Here is a 19,358-nt window from a genome sequence, read left to right as displayed (position 1 = left end):
TCTTTTCCTTTTTCCCTTTTCAAATGGTAGCATAAATGCTAATTTCCCGAACAGGTTCTCTGGTTGCTTTAGGACAACCTTAAGGGCCCAAATGAATTTTGGTCCAAGCCCCTTTTAGCACAGATGTACTTTAGAAAGGGTTAACATTGCATATGGCTTAGACTCCAACCCAAATGTTGAACAAATGATACAACTTGGAACATCCACATGGCACAAGGAAATGCCGATGTGTTGTTCTTCAAGCCCCCTGGTGTGGCCAAGAACCCCTTTGCCTGTACTGGGGGTTAGGCCATATTACTCAAGCACATTGTGGCAGGATGGATGCAGCTGGAATTCTCTACAGCAGAAGTCTTGGTTTTGCTGAATCGTCAGGACCTCCTTGATGGCCCAAGCCCAACCCTCTCTCTCTCTGCCGTGCCTGCATTGCCTTCTACACTTGAGCAACAGCTGTGAAAGTTTTGGTAGAGAATCTGCATCCTTGATCAGCTCTGCATGTTCCGGCAGGGAGGTGACACAAGGAGCCACACACTTATCGGCACCTTCTCCATTACAGCCGAAGTACTGACCATGAGTGCAAGTGATCAAATGTGACCATATTCACTAAAACGCATCATCAGTACATAAATGCCAAATGCATACATTTCACCTGTCTATCTCATTTTAACCTGGCTCATCAATGTACACAGTCCAGTTGCACTAAACCCGTGTCCCTGATTGTGTATGTTAGAAATCTAAAAGCACTTTTGAGCTATATTAAAAAATGAGGTTCAGATGATTTAAATCTAGGTATGGTCACTGAGAAAGAGAAAAATCTACCAGGAAATGAAAACAAGCAGTTACAATGCAATAGGTCTCGCATTTGCGAGAGTTTGAGCTATTGGCATTGTTTATGCGTTTGAAAACCTGCAATCTGTGTGTAAACAAGCACTTTGTACTTATAGTCCTTGCTTATGAGAAGCAAGGCTGGCAGTCTCTTTTACTGCCAGCCTTGCTTCTCGTAATCAAGGACTATACATACAAGGTGCGTGTTTATGCACAACTTGCAGGTTTTCAAAACAAATGAATAAAAGGCATTGAAATTTACAATGCCAATAGCTCCAACTCTCGCAAATGCGAGACCTTTTGCATTGCAAATGCTTGTTAAAAAGTAAATCCCGGGGAGGAGCCAAGCATGGGCTGAAGATGGCCGCGTTGTGAGGGAGCTCCGCCGTCCATCCTCGCCCGCGACTATCCTGACCACTGATCCGCTTCATCCCTCGACAGATCCCGTGACCGGAATACCGACGGACCCCATCCCGCCGGTTCCGGTGTTCGTAGCTCGCCCAACCGCGGAGAAATCGTCCCCGGAAGCCTCGTCCTTCGCCAGGGCCTGAAGCCGGGACGCACAGTGCCGAGCCCAGCCGGGCCGTTGGACACCCGGCGGTGGCGCCGCAACTTGTGGGGCCGGCGAGGGGATCCTTGTCCCGAGCGGCCTGGGCGGCGACTGGGCGGACACACGGCAGCAGCAGCGCTGAGGATTGGGGGGCCGAGACTGGGCTCCGGAGCGGCACCGAAACGCTCTGACCGAGGTGAGGCGGGGCGAGCCGGCCGCGAGGGGGAAGATGGCGGCGGCTCGTCCCTAACAAAGGATTACTCCTGCTGTCCCCGCTTCACCGGGACCACTGCTTGCCCTCAGAATTGCCTGGACCTGCACCGGGGCATCCGATCTACGCCCCCACCTGACTGTGGCCCCTGGTGAGACGCCCTTGGCCGGCTTCCCTTTTTCACGGCGGTGGCGCGATAGCACGGCGCATCGCCGTGCTCTATTGTCGCGGCCGCTTTGGCCGCGGGGACCTTCTTCCGAGCCCGGCTCGAGGGCCATTGACCTGCTGGTGGTGTCCGCTCCCCCCTGCCCCGGCCTTTGTCATCCTGAGCTAACGGAGCGGGGAGACTCGGCAGGTTGGTGCGGCTCAGTGCAGCCTGAAACGCTTGGTCTCCTACCGTTAGCAGAGACTGTTGTGCTGCCTGCGCCGACGAACTGAATAGGAGGCCCACTCATTTGGGGGGGAGCTCGGCGGAGGGTGTGGAGCTCGTGCTGGATCCCTTCTGGCTTGTTGGTGTCTGACGGTGCCCGGGAAGAACCGCACAGGTACCTGAGCTCGCCCCATTCCTAACGTGGCCTATAACAACACTAAAATTTGACGCAGTTTGGGGCATAGCTTTACGGCCCCCGCCGCACGAGTCGCCAGGGAGTGGGTGCCTAAAGCGTAGCTGAACGCGTGTGTGCCCGAGGTGGCACTTCAAGACTCTCTGGTGATTTTCGCGGGCCGCTCCCGGATTTTCGCGGGCGCTGGTCCGTGGTGGGGGCGACTGTGGCCCAGGACCACACACCGGACACCCTGTTTGTTTGCCTTCGGAATCTGCCACCAGTGCCATGGAACCCGAGGCGCCTGTGTCTGAGTCCCGGTCCCGATCTGGGATGGACCTACCCTGTGGCTATTTTGGTGCGACAGAGTCCAACATCCTGTACACCGGGTCTCGGCAGGATTGGGAGGGTGCGACTCTGAGGAACGTAGCGGAGCGGGAGCCGGGAGCTGCGTTGGGGTACGGGGACCTTCTCGAGGCTCTCGGTGCCCTACACGCCACCTTGATTCACGGCACCTGGGTGTTGGGGAGCAAGCTCGATGGAGTGACATTGGCGTCGGAGCAGCTGCCACCTGCCTATCCCCAGGTACGCTGGGACTTCTCATGCCGCGCACGGGGGGACAACGTCGTGATCGCCCCGGTGAATAGTGCACGCCTGGACTCTCCGGACAGAATGTCAACGTGCGCTCAGCTGGCGGTGGATCTGGTCGGTACCGATGGTCTTTGGCCTGAGTGGGAGGGGGTGGCCTCGATCCGTGCGTGGCCTCCGATGACCCGGGCAGCCTCCGGGCTATGGTCGCCCGCTCTGGCTGATTCCGCCTTCCTGGGCCTGGTGTGTAGTGTAAATCCTGGATCGGCATTGGGAAAGACGATCTTCCATGGAACTGACTGTATCGATCTTCTGAGCCCTCTACCCTACCGGTGTGTGTTGCTTCCTGAGTTTTATTGGACGCCTCTTTCCCTGGTGACATTGGACATGGCTCTGGGACGTGGGGTAGGCATGGGTGGGTTTTCAAAGAGTGGCCAAGGATGATGCTGACCCTCCAGAGGTGGTCACCTACTAGGCGGGCGGGCTCGGGAGTTGTGTGTTCACACGGTGTAATTGTTGATGTACTAAGTATGCACTGCTTCTTTCTCCTTTCTCGACGGGGTCGATTTGGGGTTCTTTATTGCTTGCTTTATGGGACAACATATGGTGCAAGAGGGAGAAGTCGGGGGCGTGTTCTGTAGGCCCTCCTCCAGTTTATTAATAGTCTCTCAACCCCCCCCGTCTGGTGGGGGCTCTTTTTCTACTCCCTTTCTCTGTTTCTTCTATATTTCGGGTCTGGTTCCGGGGCGACAGGCACGCTGCTGGGGGGAGGGGCCGTACTCATCTGCAGAGGTGCAGGGTGGGGGGTTGGGGGGGGGGATTCTTTAGTCTTTCGTCTCCTTTTTCCATGGCCTCTTTTTCTTCTCTTATTCTTTCCTGTCCTTTTCCTGGGATCAGTAGGATAGTATTCCGTTGTTGTCAATCGCTACTGTTTCCGGAGTGCCATAATTTCCGTGGAGTCTCCTGGGTCTTGGGGCAGGGGGTTGCAGACGCAATGGCCGTGTCCTTTCTCTACATCCTTAATTTCCTGTTTCAAGTGCCATTGCTAAGATAGATTGCTGTATATTGTCGACATTTATCGCTCTGCCTGCCATTTTTCGTTATCTGGGAAACTGTTTGGCACCTGATCCTTTCATCATAAAATGTAAACCTTTATTATCCTGATCTCCTACCTGGGCTGTTCAAGATTGGGAGTCTGCTAGCGACGAGATTTTGCTCCCCGAGGTACTGACTGTGATAGCCTTGCTTGCTGTGATTTTCGTGTCTAGCGGCCGGCCCCGGGGGTTGTAGGCCCATATGTGTAATTGATTACGATGTCAATAAAGGTTTCAAAAAAAAAAAAAAAAAAAAAAAAAAAAAGTAAATCCCGTTATGTGATTTTCTGTTTAAAAATAAAAACTCACACATCCTGCACCAAACAGTCAAATGCATTGGCAGGAACCGCCGTGACAGCAGTTCCTGTCAATGCATTATAAATGACTGCCTATTTGGCAGTCATTTATAAATTTGGTGGGCGGCCCCTCCACATTGGGCAAGGAGTCATTTACTCCATTCCCCCCCACCCCCCCCCAGCGGAATGACAGGCCGTGCCCAAATTATACATTAGGCCCTAGGTTTCCTATATAAAACAGCAACATTCTGCATTAGTGTTAAATGATAACATTAGGCATTTACATGCATAAAACATAGGCACACTATCATAAGCACATGCTAATAACAACAAAATAATATTGTGATGACATATATGGAATTATACATAGCAGAGTTTGCTCATCATAAATTGGAGAGTCGTAGACCAGGCTCATAGAGGTCTGATACAATGAAAGGAACAGTGTACAAATGACAAATGCAGCTATGGGCCCATTTCCCTGTCATCAAAAGAGCAGGGACCCTGGGTGATCATCCCGTGATCTGTAAGGAGTACAGTCCAATTATTGACATATATTGGCTTACTCTGGTATTCAGCCACTTTCAGAGGCGTCTAACCTGTCCAGATAAGAGGACTGAGGCACAAGGAGGTTAGTGATTTGTCCAAGATCACAGTGTGCTCAAGAACATTATCCTTGATCCGTCTAGCCATTTGTCAAAGCCTAACAAGTGTCCATTACTCTAAAATGCAAATATTTTAGGAGCATTGTTACATTATATTGATTTTATAACATTTTAATGTTGTCAATTAAAGCTATGCGACACCATTCCTCTCTAGAGCAGCCTTCAGTTTTAAAGCAGGTCACGCCACAAACTGGACCTCATTTTATCAATATCTATAGGATAAAATGCTGAGTAGGCCCTGCTCGAATTTGAACTCATCAGACTGGAGGAAGCCCAACCCACTGAGCTAGCCGCACAGACTGAGCGGAGATGCAGACCTGCGAACAATAATAAATCAACGTTTTTCATCCGGCCTCAGGGAGCTCCCTGAAGCCTTAAAGAATGTCCTGGCCACTTCCACTTGTAATCCAGGCCTATGACGTGCGGTGCACGAGCCGTGATCGATGGGTGCCGTGGGACACGTGCTCCCAGGCGTGAAATTCACCAGATTCAGTTTACAAGGAAAACATGTGTTTATCTTGGACTCTGTTGTCAACATACGAGTGCATCCACTTCTTGTTGTCCCTCTCCGGCGCAGAGGAGTCCGAGCTCTCAAGGTCCAAGCTTTCTTCCCATTTTCAAAATGACAAGTTTATTTACTTGTAGTACACAGGCAATAAATAACAGCGTATTAAATGTATGTGTACACCCATAGCCTTTCATAGGCGCCGCTCATAGGCGCAGCTCTCGTGACGCCATGGGCCTCTCCCGGATCATATGTGCTGCTCAAACATGTACACACAGCTGTAGCACGGTTTTTGAACCACAGTAGTGTCCAGAGTTACTAAACTGTAGTGCGGATACTCGTGTGATGCACCATAGTGGTGCTGGCGGTGAGGGTGGGAGAGGGGTGCTTGCGCCGACGGTACTACCCAACGCCAACTAGCACAACCGATAGCCGCGTTCAACATTTGCGTGCAAAATAGAGCAAAAGAGGAAGGTGCACCAGTAAGAAGTCCAGGTCCAAACAATATTTTTGAAGTATTCTTTTAATTTTCTTGTAAAAAGACTCGCAGCCAACGCGTTTCGTTCCACACTGGAACTTCTTCAAGGCAATAGTAAGAATATAATGTTGCTTCGTCTAATATTCGAGTTCGAAACAGGAAGAGTCACCACGACAGCATGGGTAGCTGTAAAATACAGGTGACCAGAGTGACGGCTCCGTGATACGAGCACACAAGTTTCAGAAATTCCAATACTCTTGGAATCCACTGTCCCCAACCCGTCCTCGGAACGTGTAACAGCAAAGGTCACCTGTATTTTACAGCTGCCCATGCTGTCGTGGTGACTCTTCCTGTTTCGAACTCTGACATTTGACATTGCTTGTTTTAGAAGCTATTTATGTATGGTATGTATTTCGGCAGTAGATGTTTTTAAGTCTATTTTCATGCAGTCTATGTTTCTTCAGTAGTTGCTTTCACCTGCTGCCTATAGGATTATATCATTAGTGATAGCAGGCCAAGAGCTGAAATGGAGTGTGTAAAAGACGTATTTGCAGGACACAGGTTGCCGTGCAGAGAGGGGTGTCACTGTCATTAGTGTAATGTACCGGGGCCACAGAAAGTGAAGTGCCCCCTTAACCCGAATTATGGGTGTCGTCTACTAGCCAACAGGTGCAGATGCATACGCATTTTCCCTGCTTGCATTATGGCCAAGACACCCTTGCTAAGTCACAGAGTACAGACTTCATAAAACAGACAAACATCAAATATAGCACCTCATAAAGTGTCAGCATGGTGATATTATAATGTTGTGAGTTATATCTGTGTTCCTTGAACTCTACCGACATGTTTTGGTAATGTCCGCTCTTCCATTGCTTCGGTTGCAGAACATTGTCGCTGTGGGTGCCGGCTTCTGCGACGGACTGGGATTCGGCGACAACACTAAGGCGGCAGTCATACGGCTAGGCCTCATGGAGATGGTGGCTTTTGCTAAACTCTTCTGCAAAGGGGAAGTCGCCACTGCTACCTTTCTGGAAAGCTGCGGAGTTGCTGACCTTATTACCACATGCTACGGGGGACGTAACAGAAAAGTGGCAGAGGCCTTTGCAAAAACTGGAAAGGTAAATGGTGATTGAGGGTCACTTGCAATAGACCTCAGCACTTCTTGAACTGTGCTGTCTAATCAGTTGATTGTGGAAGGTTGAAACACATAGGGTCAATTGGGAAAAAGCATGCCAGACTGTCAGACATTGCTCCCATAGGCTTACCCCTACATTTCACAGGTATTTCCAACTTCTTTGGAATTCATTATTATTTACCAATGCAGCAAGTCCACATTTCTGTATGCGTAATTGTAATGATTTATTACATTTACAAACAAATTTTCCTTGCTGGGATAGTATTTTCCCAGTGGAGAAACCTTTTCCCCTTCACACCCTCCGATGAGTTCCCTCTCCACCATGAAAACAGTTTGTTATTTCTGCCTTAGACAGTAGACTGTCCATTTTCAGGGTGAAAAACTTACCGCAAAAGTTTGTGAATATCTCAAAATGGGAGGTCTGTTGATGTTCAGCTCCTTTAAGAGACACAACCACAATCCACCCCTTGTCGCACATTCGGTTATTTGGAAGGTGCTGCAATAGTACTTTAATTTAAGTGTACGTAAATCTATTTGTGAATACAGATTTTGCTGTTGTAAATGCTGCCCCATAGGCAAAAGTAGGTGTGCAAACAGCTTTGTGAATTAAGCCCACAACTTGCTCAGTCCTTTTTTGCAATCTTCCCTTCTCTATTTGGCACAGGAATGCATTTTGAAGGTTTATTTACTATTATTTCACGTAATGTGGGTTGCAGCAAGAGAACTTGCTGCACTGTGTGCGTGAAAGGGAGAGAGCAGAAATGCTCCATACTTACAAATATATGGAGCATTTCTGCTCTCTTCTTGTGAACACATGCACCATGTGCAAGGGTGCCTTCCTTATGGGCAGGATTGTTTTTGTGCAGAAACATCTTCCTAAAAAAAAAAAAACAATCCATAGAGGCATATTCCTCTTTCAATGTGTTTTGCAGATTGCAGCATAGATGGAAAGAGGAAATAACAAGGACAAATAAAAATATTTCTCCTCGTTATATCTGTTGGGTTGGAACACCATTTTGGTGCATACCCAGGTGTACAAGTCTTTGTAAATTTGGGTTTGCGTCAAAATATATGTGTGAATGCATGGGAACGCCCACACTCCACCCAGGTAACGTCTACCCAAGGCATGGCAGCACTGTGCGCTGCGTTGCGTTACTTTGTGTTTACTAAACCACGTAAAGCAGCTTTGTTAATGCCAAAAATCAAGTTGTATCAGCTGATCCACCAAAGTGATGCAGCCCAACACAAAACCATAGTAAATCTGGGCCTTGGCATCTTAGAACTGTCACCCCACTTCTCTAAAATATATTATTTGTTTTCTTACATTACCGGTAACTTGAGGGGGATGGAAGGCAGAAATCGTTTTCATCTGTAGGTAACAGGCTGTAAACAGAATCACAAGCAACCCTGTACAAAAAACAGAATTTTACAAAATTAATTTATGTACTCATGACGTTTCCTATGACGGTCGCGCTGTGAAAGTGTTCTTCATTCCTTCAGAGTACAGAACCCTGGCTATGGTTTTTGAGCGAAAGTTATAAAGCTTGAGCCATACAAAACTCTTAACAACATTTTTTAGTATTGTGCTTGTATTTTAGTTTTGTTGCGCATAAACAAATGTAAAAAGTGCAATGCCAATGTAAATTTCTTCTAGTCACAAAGCACGGTCAGGGACAGTGCAAAAGCCACCAGATGCAGTCCCGGTGTCCATTACCACATGCACATTAGCTCATGCTATTGAAGCTGCATTGTGGGTGAGAGTTGGGGGACGTGGATATGCATTCCAAAAACCCAGTGCAACACAGTTTGTCCTGAAGCAAGGCAGCAGTATTCTACTCTTAGAGCAGAGTTATGAAAATTTGACAATAAATATAGATGGCTTAAATTTACAGGTACTTTATGTCTGGTTTGCGTTACTTTTTTAAAGTATTGGGGTGCAATTTACAATCCAAAGCAAGTCACAATTTGTTCTGCATTGTAACCAAGAGTAACACAGAGCTGCATAATGCACTTTGTTGCGTTACTTTGTGTCGAGGAGGCGTTCCATGGATGGTGCATGGACAGTCCCATGCAACCACCAATGGGTTTTGATTCAAATCTCTATCTACAGAGATTTTTTAACAGGAATTTTTGCTAAAATTCTGGGCTTCCTTCAAGCAGGCATAATGAGGAGAAATATTTTCATTTCTCCCTCTTTGCATGTGTGCTGCATCCTACAGCGCACATACAAAGTCAGAAATGTCTTAGTGGGGGGGAGGAGCCTAGCGCGCAACCAAGATGGCCGCGTAGGTGCGAGGCTCCCGAGGACCTCCGCGACCTCCTGAATTAATCCTGGCGATATCCTGTCCTTGTTGAGGGGACTGTGTCGGTGAACCCGAGCTGAGGCGCCGCCCGTTCTTTGGGCTCGAATCGGACCCCGAACACCGGTGGGAGCGTCGATTGAAGGTTGCGGCCTTCTCCTCGCCGGCCCCCCGGATTGGAGTAGTGGGGCGATCCGGGGACGAAGTGAATAACAACGGCGAGCGGGGCTGAGCGACTCGCATACCCCGCACTTTCACTTTCGCTTTTGCGCCCTCCTTGCCTCTGGCGGGGTCGGGCTGCGGAGCGGGGTGCGGTGGTGTTGCCTTGTCCAGGTGCCCGGCTGATCCGCCGGCGGTGGGTTGACCCGCTGCCCGGTGGTCGCCCCCGCCCCCCCCCTGACACCCGTGATTTGGTGTGGCGGCCCGTTTGGAGATCTTGGCACGACGGTGTAAGGGCCAGCATGTCCACCAAACAAGATGGCGACCGGGCGAAGATGAAGACAACCCGCCGTGGCACGGCGCACCAGGCCAATAGTATGGATCGCTATACGCTCCAGAAGGGTTCTCCTGAGACAGCGCGGTCATCCCTGGTGGGCCCGACGGAGGCACCTGCCCAACCGGTGGACCTGACCCTCCGGGACGTCATGGGCGCCATCGCAGAGATGAAGGCCTCGGTGGACCAGCGTTTTGATACCTTGGCGCAAAAAATTGACTCGGTCCTGGTGGATGTGGGCCTTGTGAGGGCAGACTTGTCAAAAACGAATGACCGAGTTGACTCCCTGGCCCACACCACAACGAGCCTCACGACGGACGTGGTGGCCCTCCAGAAGGAGGTGCGCCGGCTTGGCCAGGCGAGCGCCCTGATGGACCGGCGACTGGAGGATTCCGAGGGTCGGGCCCGGAGGAACAATGTTCGCATTATTGGTGTGCCGGAGGGCCGAGAGGCGGAGGCGGCGGATCTCTTTGTGGAAGAATTGATCCTGACCCATCTCCAGCCCCGGGGGCTGAGTAAGCTTTTTGCGGTGGAGCGTGCCCACCGGGTCCCTGGGGGCCGCCCTAAGACCGGTGCCCCGCCGCGGCCTATTATTGCCCGGATTTTTAATTTCCGTGACAGAGACGCCATCCTCCAGACCTCCAGGCAACAGGGACCGGTCAGGCTGGACAACATGGATGTACACTTCTACCCAGACTTTACTCCGGCGGTCCAGAAGCAGCGACAGAGCTTTCTCGGTATTAAACGTCGCCTACGGGACCTAAACCTCAAGTACTCAATGCTCTTTCCGGCTAAGCTGAGGGTGGAGGTGGATGGCCGTACGCACTTCTTCGACCGGCCCGAGGCGGCTGGGGACTGGTTAGATACTTTGCCTGGAGATCGGGGTGGGGGGGGCACGGCTGGCGGGGAGGGCCCGCCGGATCAGAATTGAGGGGTGACTGTATAGGCCTTGCTCGGGATATTGCTCCTTTACCATATATTGCTTTTGTAGGTTCCCCTCCCATGGAGGTCGGGTGGGGTCTGCTGGGGGCTTCCCTCCTCCTCTGGGGGACTAGTTAGTACTTAGCTATGGGGCGACAGGCACACTGCACTTTGGGGGGGCTGTCTGGGCTCATGCAGGGGTGCAGGGAGGGGGGAGTTCTGTTGGGACCGGGGGGTGGGGGGGGTGTGTTGTTTGTTAACACCGCAAGGCAAACCCGCAACTGTTTTGTCGTTTTTAAGATGCTCGGTGGGGGGCGACCGATTGTTTTGACGTATCATGGGGGGTAGGGATTTGATTGTGTTGTCATGGAATGTTAACGGCCTGGGGGATAGGATTAAACGTGGTGTGGTCCTGCAGTATTTAAAACGTATTTCACCAGATGTTGTCTTCCTGCAGGAGACACACCTTATAGGTAACACCTTTCATGCAATGAATCGGCGGGGATATCGTTTGGCGGCCCACTCCGGCTTCACTTCGGGCTCGCGGGGGGTGGGCATTATGGTCAAGAACTCGCTCCCGCTGGAGATTGACGAGGTGCGCCATGATGAGAGGGGACGTTACACTGTTCTGGTGGGACGAATGGAGGGTAGAGTGTTTATCTTTATATCAGTGTACGTCCCGCCTGGGTTACAAGCCACTACATTTGCGGACCTTGGGCGCCTCCTTCTGGACCTTCCGGGTGGCCTGTTGGTGGTTGGAGGGGACTTTAACGCGGTTGCCTCTGGGTCAATGGACCGCCATCCCCCTAGGGACCTCCCCCAGGCACAGGCGTGGCTGCCCGGCCTTTTAGACACGCTGGGCCTGGTGGATTGCTGGCGCTTAAAGCATCCCGTATTGCAACAGTACACCTTCCACTCGGGGGCCCATGGCAGCCTCTCGCGGCTTGATTACATCCTTGTCCCGGCGGCCCATGCAGGGAGGGTGGGGGAGGTGCGCCATTTGGCACGGGGTTTCTCAGACCACTCCCCATTGTTGTTGCATTTCGATGTCTTCCCGAGGGGGGATGGCAGGGTAGCCCCGATCAATGCATGGTATTTGCGCGACCCCACCATTCGTGCCGACTTGATCAAATCCTTACAGCGCTATTTCGATGAGAATGTGGGGTCGGTCCCATCTGCCATCTCCCTGTGGGAGGCTTTCAAGGTGGTTCTTAGAGGGGAGGCCCTCTCCTTTATTTCCAATGCCCGGCGGCGCGAGCGGGAGGAGGTGACCTGGGTTGAGGCCGAGATCGCAGAACTGGAGGGTGACCTGGGGAGCGGGGTAACAGACGCCAAGTTGCATGTTTTGCATTTAAAGCAGGCGGCCTATCGGGCCCTCGTTACGGAGGCGGCCAGGGGCCTCAGTAGAGAGCAGCAGGGGCGATTGTATGATGTGGGTGACAAGGCTGGCAAATTGATTGCGTGGTTGGACAAGAGGGAGAGAGCGAGCCGCGTGGTGCCTTTGATTGAGAGCATGGATGGTGTGTGCGTCACTGAGCCGGAAGCCATTGTCTCCTGCTTCGCGGATTATTTCCGCGAAGTCTACTCCCCGGTTTCTCCCTGCTCGGAGGAAGATTCCCATGCCTTGCTTCGGGACATCGCACTGCCCTCCCTTACGGTGGAGGACAGGGATTCGCTGGACGCCCCTCCCACCTCGGACGAAATTGCCTCGGCTATTCGTTCGGTTGCATCCGGCAAGGCCATGGGCCCCAATGGTATTCCCATTGAGCTATACAAGTTGCGCCCGGATGTGTTGGCGCCCCACCTGCGCGCGATGTTCCTTGCGGCCCACTCGCGGGGCTCCCTCCCGCCGGACCAGCGTCTGGCTACAATTGTGGTGATCCACAAGGAGGGGAAGCCCCGTGAGCGGGTCACATCCTATAGGCCGATTTCGCTTTTGAACGCGGAGCCCAAAATCCTCGCCAAGGTGTTGGCCAACCGGTTGGTTGGCGTGGTGAGCGATTTGGTCCACCAAGACCAATCGGGCTTTATACCGCACCGCAACACGGCGCTTAATCTGCGGCGCTTGCACGGGGTGCTCGCGCGTGTCCCATTTGTGCGGGAGCCGGCCATTTTGGCGTCCTTGGACGCCACCATGGCGTTTGATACGCTCGAATGGCCATATATTTGGGCGATGCTGGCGAAGTTTGGGTTCGGCCCGGGTTTCGTCAGCTGGGTCAAATTGTTATATTCGGGCCCGTTGGCGCAGGTGGTGGTGAATGGGCGAGTATCTGCCCCGTTCGCGCTGGGGCGGGGCACGCGACAGGGTTGTCCCCTGTCCCCTCTCCTGTTCGCCCTGGCCATGGAGCCCCTGGCGGAGTGGCTGCGGTGGCACCCTTCTATCCGTGGTCTCCGCTGGACCCCAGAGCATGAGGACCGCGTGTCTCTCTACGCTGACGATATCCTTTTGTATCTCGCCTCCCCGCGCAAGTCATTGATCGTCCTGGTTGATGTTCTGCGCTCCTTCGGTCGCAACTCAGGCCTGGTCATCAACTGGGCGAAATCCTGTGTCTATGTGCTCTCCGGGGAGGCCCCGGTCCTGCCACGGGACTGTCCGATTCAGATTGCCTCCCAGGGTTTCCGGTACCTGGGTATATATATCACTCTTGACCCGGAGGCCCGCTATGAGCGGAACTTGCTGCCCCCCCTCCAGCGTCTGAGGGAGGACGTGGTGCGCTGGCGGCGTCTGCCGCTCTCGCCGCTCGGCCGAGCGGCCTTATTTAAAATGATGTCCCTGCCGCGCTTCCTCTACGCCCTCCAGAATACCATGGACTTGGTCCCGGCACGCTACTTCCGCGAGGTGGAGGGCCTCCAGCGGCGCCTGTTCTGGGACGGGAGGCCGCGTATTGCTCTGGCTAAATTGACGCTCCCGTGGTACGACGGAGGGGTCGCCCTCCCGGACATCAAACGGTATTACTGGGCCTCCCAACTAGCTGCAATTAATCACGGCCTTTACGGGCCCGCCTTGAACCCGGCATTCGAGATGGACAGGACGCTTCTGCCCGGTGGCGATTATAATCGAGCGCTCTACTCTGGCGCGCCCGACTCCCGTTTGACGGGACCGACGCGTGTCATGGTGCGTGTCTGGCACGCGGCTAATGCAGCTATGGGGTGGAAGGACCGTTTGACCCGGGCGTCACCGCTGTATGCGTCTGAGAGGTTGGGCTCCCTGTGGACGTCGAAGGGCTTCGAGAAGTGGGACACGATCGGAATCAGCACGGTGGGAGATCTCTGGACGAGGGGGGGATTCAAAACTTTTGAGACGCTGCAGGCGGAGTTTCAGCTGCAGGGCAGTGAGTACTTTCGGTACCTGCAGGTTCGCCATGCGCTGGGCTCCGTCTTCCCGGATGTTGCATCCATTCCGGAGTCTTCCCCCCTGGAGGACAGAGTGCTAGATGGCCATGTCCCGGACAGCACGATCTCCCTCATATACAAAAAATTGATTAACGATAGATCGTGTCTGCTGACCAGTCTCCGCGAGGCTTGGGTTGCCGACGGGCTGGAGCTGGACGACGAGGATTGGATTTCCGCGGTGGCCTCTCCGAAAGAGGTGGCCATCCCGGCTCGCCTTCGTTTCGTCCAGCTCAAGATCCTTCACCGGGTCTACGTGACAGGGCCAAGGCTTTTACGTATGGGTTTTGCCGGTGATGGAATGTGTAAGCGTGGCTGTGGTGCGTTGGCGACTTTCATGCATATACTGTGGGAGTGCCCGAAGGTGGAGCGATTCTGGCGTGGTGTGCATGAGATTCTACGAATGGTTACGCGTGTCACGCTGCTGCCTGAAGCGAGGAGATGCTTGCTGAATGTCTGGGAACCAAATGACTACTCAGTCCCGCAGGCGCGGTGGGTGACTCTGGGATATATGATAGCCAAGCGTGATATTGCCCAATTGTGGGGATCCCAGAGGCCCCCTGCGGTGTCGGCCTGGAAAGAGCATATGGATTGGTGTATGTTTCGTGAAAAGGTGGTGTATGTGGCGAGGGGTAAGCCTGGGGCGTGGATGAAACTCTGGGGCCCCTGGAACGCCTACCGCGGGGGTATTTGTGAGCCGCCGCTGCTACCGGCGGCCTCGCCGGCTCCGTCTCCCTAGATGGCGCCCCTCCCTTGGCCGCTGGCGCGCGGTCCCCCAGTCCCTGATCTACTCCCGTCCCCCTTTTCAGAATTTTGCTGCTGGTGTGGATCCCCCACTTATGGAGCACGTGTTGTCACTTGGATCGAGGGTTGCCTTGCGGTTGTGGTTTGTTTATGTTGTTTTGTATTAAGAAAATGGAACCGTACTGTGGGCATGGAGCTTGGAGACCTGCACCATTGATCACTCCTGTTTTCCTACTGTGCACCGCTGGGAAAATTTTTCGCTGTATGTCTGTATTATGCTTTTGATGCTCTAGCGGCCGCCCGGGTGGTTGTAGGCCCATACCTGTAACTTCTATAAACTGCAATAAACGGTTTCAAAAAAAAATATAAAAAGAAAAAAAAAAAAAAAAAAAAAAAAAGAAATGTCTTAGTGCATAGTTTTTGTACTGCAAAAGCTACACCAACTACAATGCCGACACCCTTACACTATGGCACAAGGGAGTCTGCATTGGAGCATGGCAGTGAAAAGTTCACTACACAAGAGGAGAGCAAAACAGCGTCAGATCCTAGTAGATTTGATATCTTCCGTTCTCACGCATTGCACCACAGCAAATGTATTTCTTTATTTGTTGTACTGCATTGTGCGATTTTAAAAAAAAAAAGTAAATCTTTATTTAAATAGAAATCTATATAGATAAATTGCTAAATCACCCTTTTTGCACTGTTTAAAAAAACAGTTCCTTTTCTCAACGTGTGTGGAAATTAGAAGAGGAAAGGAACATGCCAACCATCATCTAGTAATAGGTTACCATCTTGACCGCCAGTAAAGGGTTTCAGCTACTTGCTAACAGGCTCCGTAGTCGCTTTGCCAAAAGACAGTGATCACCACTCTTGTCTCCTTTCATCCTCATCGACCTCGTGGAATACACCTTGGAGAAAACCACAGCCCCAGAGTATAACAACTTACAGAGACATGCTAAGGAGAACCAACAATACAAGATAAACAAATTCATGCATCCCGTCTTGCACACCATACCTCACTTCCCAAAATACGTTCAGTACTTCTTTAGATTGACTAATTTAAGTGAACGTCATCTGACATCAGAAAGCTGGTACAGAGGGAACTTTGTGCTGAAGTGCATTGTAACGAGGGAATATTTTGAAGGGCTACAAAATGGAAACTGATTGACATCATTTTCATTTTGGTTTGTTCAGTACTTTCCTATTACTTTTAAAACAGCTCGACTATTTTTCAGATCTTTTTGATTTCAGGGTTTACAAAAGTAACAACACGGGTCAATTTTTATATCTTTGCTGAATAGGGAAGGGCATGGTCTGTTACACCCCCCCCCACCCCCTCCAAAAAAGGAGTACTTCTACGTCGTGGCTCTTTCCCCTTGTATACACTTAGTGGCAGGACAGGAAACCAGGTACCATGTATGCCTGTGTCATATTCTGGTATGCCTTATGCCCACATCCTTCACGTATGCACACTCAGCACTTCCCTTTTTTATGCCCATTGATTTTAGCTGGCATGTGCTTTTCCCACACTCAGGGGCATATTTATGACATTATCACGCAGCACAGCAAGTCACCTTGCTGCACTGTGTGAGAGGGAGAGGGCAGGAATGAGCTGTATTTAAAAGAATACAGCGCATTTCTGCATTTTCTCCTGCATTGCGCCATTTGGCTGCCTAGCTCCACTGCAGGAACCCTTGCACCCTGGAGCAAGGGTGCCTGTGTTGCATGCAGGATTGTTTTTGTGCAGGAAGGGGCACCTTTCTACACAAAAACAATCCACAGAGGCATATTCCTTTATCTATGTGTGCTGCAGAATAAAGATACTTCTCCTCTTTACGCATCTCCTGGGAAGGTGTATCTTTTTGGTGCATTCCCATGTTTACCAGTTCTAGTAAATCTGGGAATGCATCAAACACCATGGGAGTTGCATGGGAACACCATGCAATGTTCATGGAAGACTTCCTTAACGCAGAGTAAGGCAATGCAGCGATGTATGCAGTGTTGCTTTATTTAAGATTTATGAAGACATTCAGGGCCACGCAAAGTGGCCTTGCGTGGGTTCATAATTTTTTTTTTCTGTTGCATTACGCATGTATCACGCTGCGTGGTACAAGCGCCGTGCAACTGGGGTCATAAATATGGCCCTCAGTGACATGCTAGATACAGGTCTCAGCCCATTTTGGTCTATCAGGTTTTTGTTTTTTTCCTTTGTATCCTTTACTTAAATCAGTGCCTGTTGCATTTGTTGCAGTGGCAGGCTTGAAGTCATGTGTATCATGTTGCTAGCGGTTTATTTGGGGAACAGTCATTTGATGCATGTCTGAGTGCTTTAATCAGTATAGGGAACCTATGGAACCCTCTTGCTTCCACGCAGAGTAACAGGGCACCCATTCCACTTAGGAGATTTAATTTCATCATGAGAAAGAATAATATAGACACGAGTACAGTTGGCATGGCACATGCAACCACAGCTAAAGTTTTGGGACCTTAACCAAAGGCCATGCATCAAGACGTCAACATTCCGTTTGATTGGGAAAACGCACTTGGTCCTTCCACCAATGAGGTTCTTTGGCAGTTTAAGAAGAACAGAGTCACAGACATGTAACTGCATGTGCTACTGAGACCACAGCCCTCATAGATTTTCCAGATATTCAAAGCCAGAGCCCCTTTTTGCTTCCTGGGGCTTTGCAGTCCAAGAGGAGATAGGAAGTGTAGGCCTCCATAGAAAGCTGGAGGAAGTGCAAACCCATCTTCCAGGCCTCTATGGAAATCACAAATTCCCAAAGCGTTATACTGGATTTCAACAACCTCCTTTGGAACACGTCATGAGGCGCTGTGGATGGAATGTTTCCAATCTCTACAATCATTGATGCCAGATTACAGTGAATGCAGTTGTCCTTTTAGGGGTACATGATCATGCTCTGCAACTGTTCCCGGAACCGCCTCCTTCTAAGTCGTCTCTTCCACAGTCATTATGCCTTCTGCTGGTGGAGCTCAACAGGCTTTGCATTCTAGGAGCCATTTACGCCCTCAAATGTAGGACAGGGATAGTACTCTCAATTCTTTGTAAAGAAAAAGGTTGATCAATTATGCCCAAGTTTAGATCATCCGTTTCTGTCTGCATACAAGTTCCATCCAGATGGTAACTTTGGTTCTGGTGCAATCATCCATTTTAGGTGGACCTGCAAGATGCTTACTGTTTTGTAGGAACACAGCAGGTACCTGTGCTTCATGGTAAGAAACTACTACCAGTGTTAAAGATTGCCATCTGGCAATTAGATGATTCTCCAAGAACTTAAGTTTTGAGCTGCAGTCGTTGCCTTTCTGTAGCTGAGAAAAGTCTTCTGTTATCCCTGCCACGACCACCTCACCTGAACATCATTCAGCCTAAATGTGTTTCACAGAAGCCTGCTCACTCTTGCATTCTCTGGGTCCCACACAAAACAACTCTGCTTCCCTTAAGGATTTCATTTTATAGGAAGATTATTGAACTTAAGTCCCACAAAGGCCTTTTCTCTTCCAGAAAGGGGCATAGCTCAATACCTTTTGCCTGGAGGATTAACAGGCTTCTGGAACAACTGGTATCCTGCAGCAGAGTGGTTCACCTTTGCAGTCTTCACATTTGTTCTCTGAAGACTGCTGGGGTCATTTGCTGGGCAACCCCTCCAATTTTATCCCAGTCCTTCCATCCTTTGAAGCAATCTTCAGAAGGTGTTGGTACATGCTCCCAAACAAAAAATGGGATGCTTATTTTACCTAGCTCATTCTCAACTTGCAGTCACAACATACTCTGTAGAGTACAGGTGGTGTGCTCTGTCAGTAGGAAAGATTAGATTTGTCCACATAAACATGTTGGAGGTGAAAGGCAGTATTCATGTGCTGAAGCATTTCTTTCAGCAGTGAGATCCAGAGTGGCAATAGTGTTCACAGATAGATCTCAGCCTTCCTCTGAATCTGAAGGGAGGGGAACACACACTTCCTGCCACCCTTCCAGGTAGTAGGACAGTTGTGGTAGTGAGCAATCATTCATGGTGTATTCCTGCTTGGGTCTCATATTGCAGGAGTTAACAACCACAGAGAAGACGGTGTGAGGCTGGGCCTCCATTCTACTCACAAGAGGGGGATTCCCCATAAAGTCCTCATTTCCATCTTTGAGGTCTGAAAATGCCCATCCATCAAAAACTTTGTCACTCATATAAACATGTATAATAAAGTCACCACCTGGTTGGGCAAAGGAGAACATTCCTAGGGGACAGCCTGATGTAAGACTGAAGAGGAGTATTAATCTATGTATTTCCTCTGACTCTTCTGTTCCTGAGTCCTACAAGACTTAGGGACAGCCTCGAGTGTTCAACCATCATGGTGGTTCTAGATTGGTCCCATCAAGTTTACTTCTCAGATCTTTTTCAGAAGAAGTACACTTGCCTCACCAGAGGAAAGAGCTCTGACCAATGGAGAGAGGAAGTATGCAGGTTTGTATCCTGCCGAACTAGCCTTCACTCACTGTGGCATCCCTGAACATATCGGGAATTTCTCCACCAGAGGTGAATACAAGAGTAAACAGCTATGGTTCTTTTAGATCCATTCACTCACATGGTGGATGATGGTGTGCCCTTCTTGAGGCATC

At 50.6% G+C, this 19,358-nt stretch overlaps 1 protein-coding gene across 1 annotated transcript in view; it reads left to right on the top strand.

The window, feature by feature from the left end:
- LOC146857015 (glycerol-3-phosphate dehydrogenase 1-like protein) overlaps positions 1 to 19,358 on the top strand; it is a 186,766-nt gene that overhangs the window by 134,848 nt on the left and 32,560 nt on the right. Inside the window, exon 6 of the mRNA XM_085647502.1 lies at positions 6,633 to 6,866. Coding sequence (XP_085503628.1) covers positions 6,633 to 6,866 — 234 coding nt within the window. The remainder of the gene's footprint in view (positions 1 to 6,632; positions 6,867 to 19,358) is intronic.

The sequence above is a fragment of the Triturus cristatus genome, chromosome 3_2 (assembly GCF_964204655.1).
Source record: "Triturus cristatus chromosome 3_2, aTriCri1.1, whole genome shotgun sequence".
Taxonomy (NCBI): domain Eukaryota; kingdom Metazoa; phylum Chordata; class Amphibia; order Caudata; family Salamandridae; genus Triturus; species Triturus cristatus.
The sequence above is the reverse complement of the archived record's forward strand: the minus strand, read 5'-3'. Positions and strand labels throughout refer to the sequence as shown.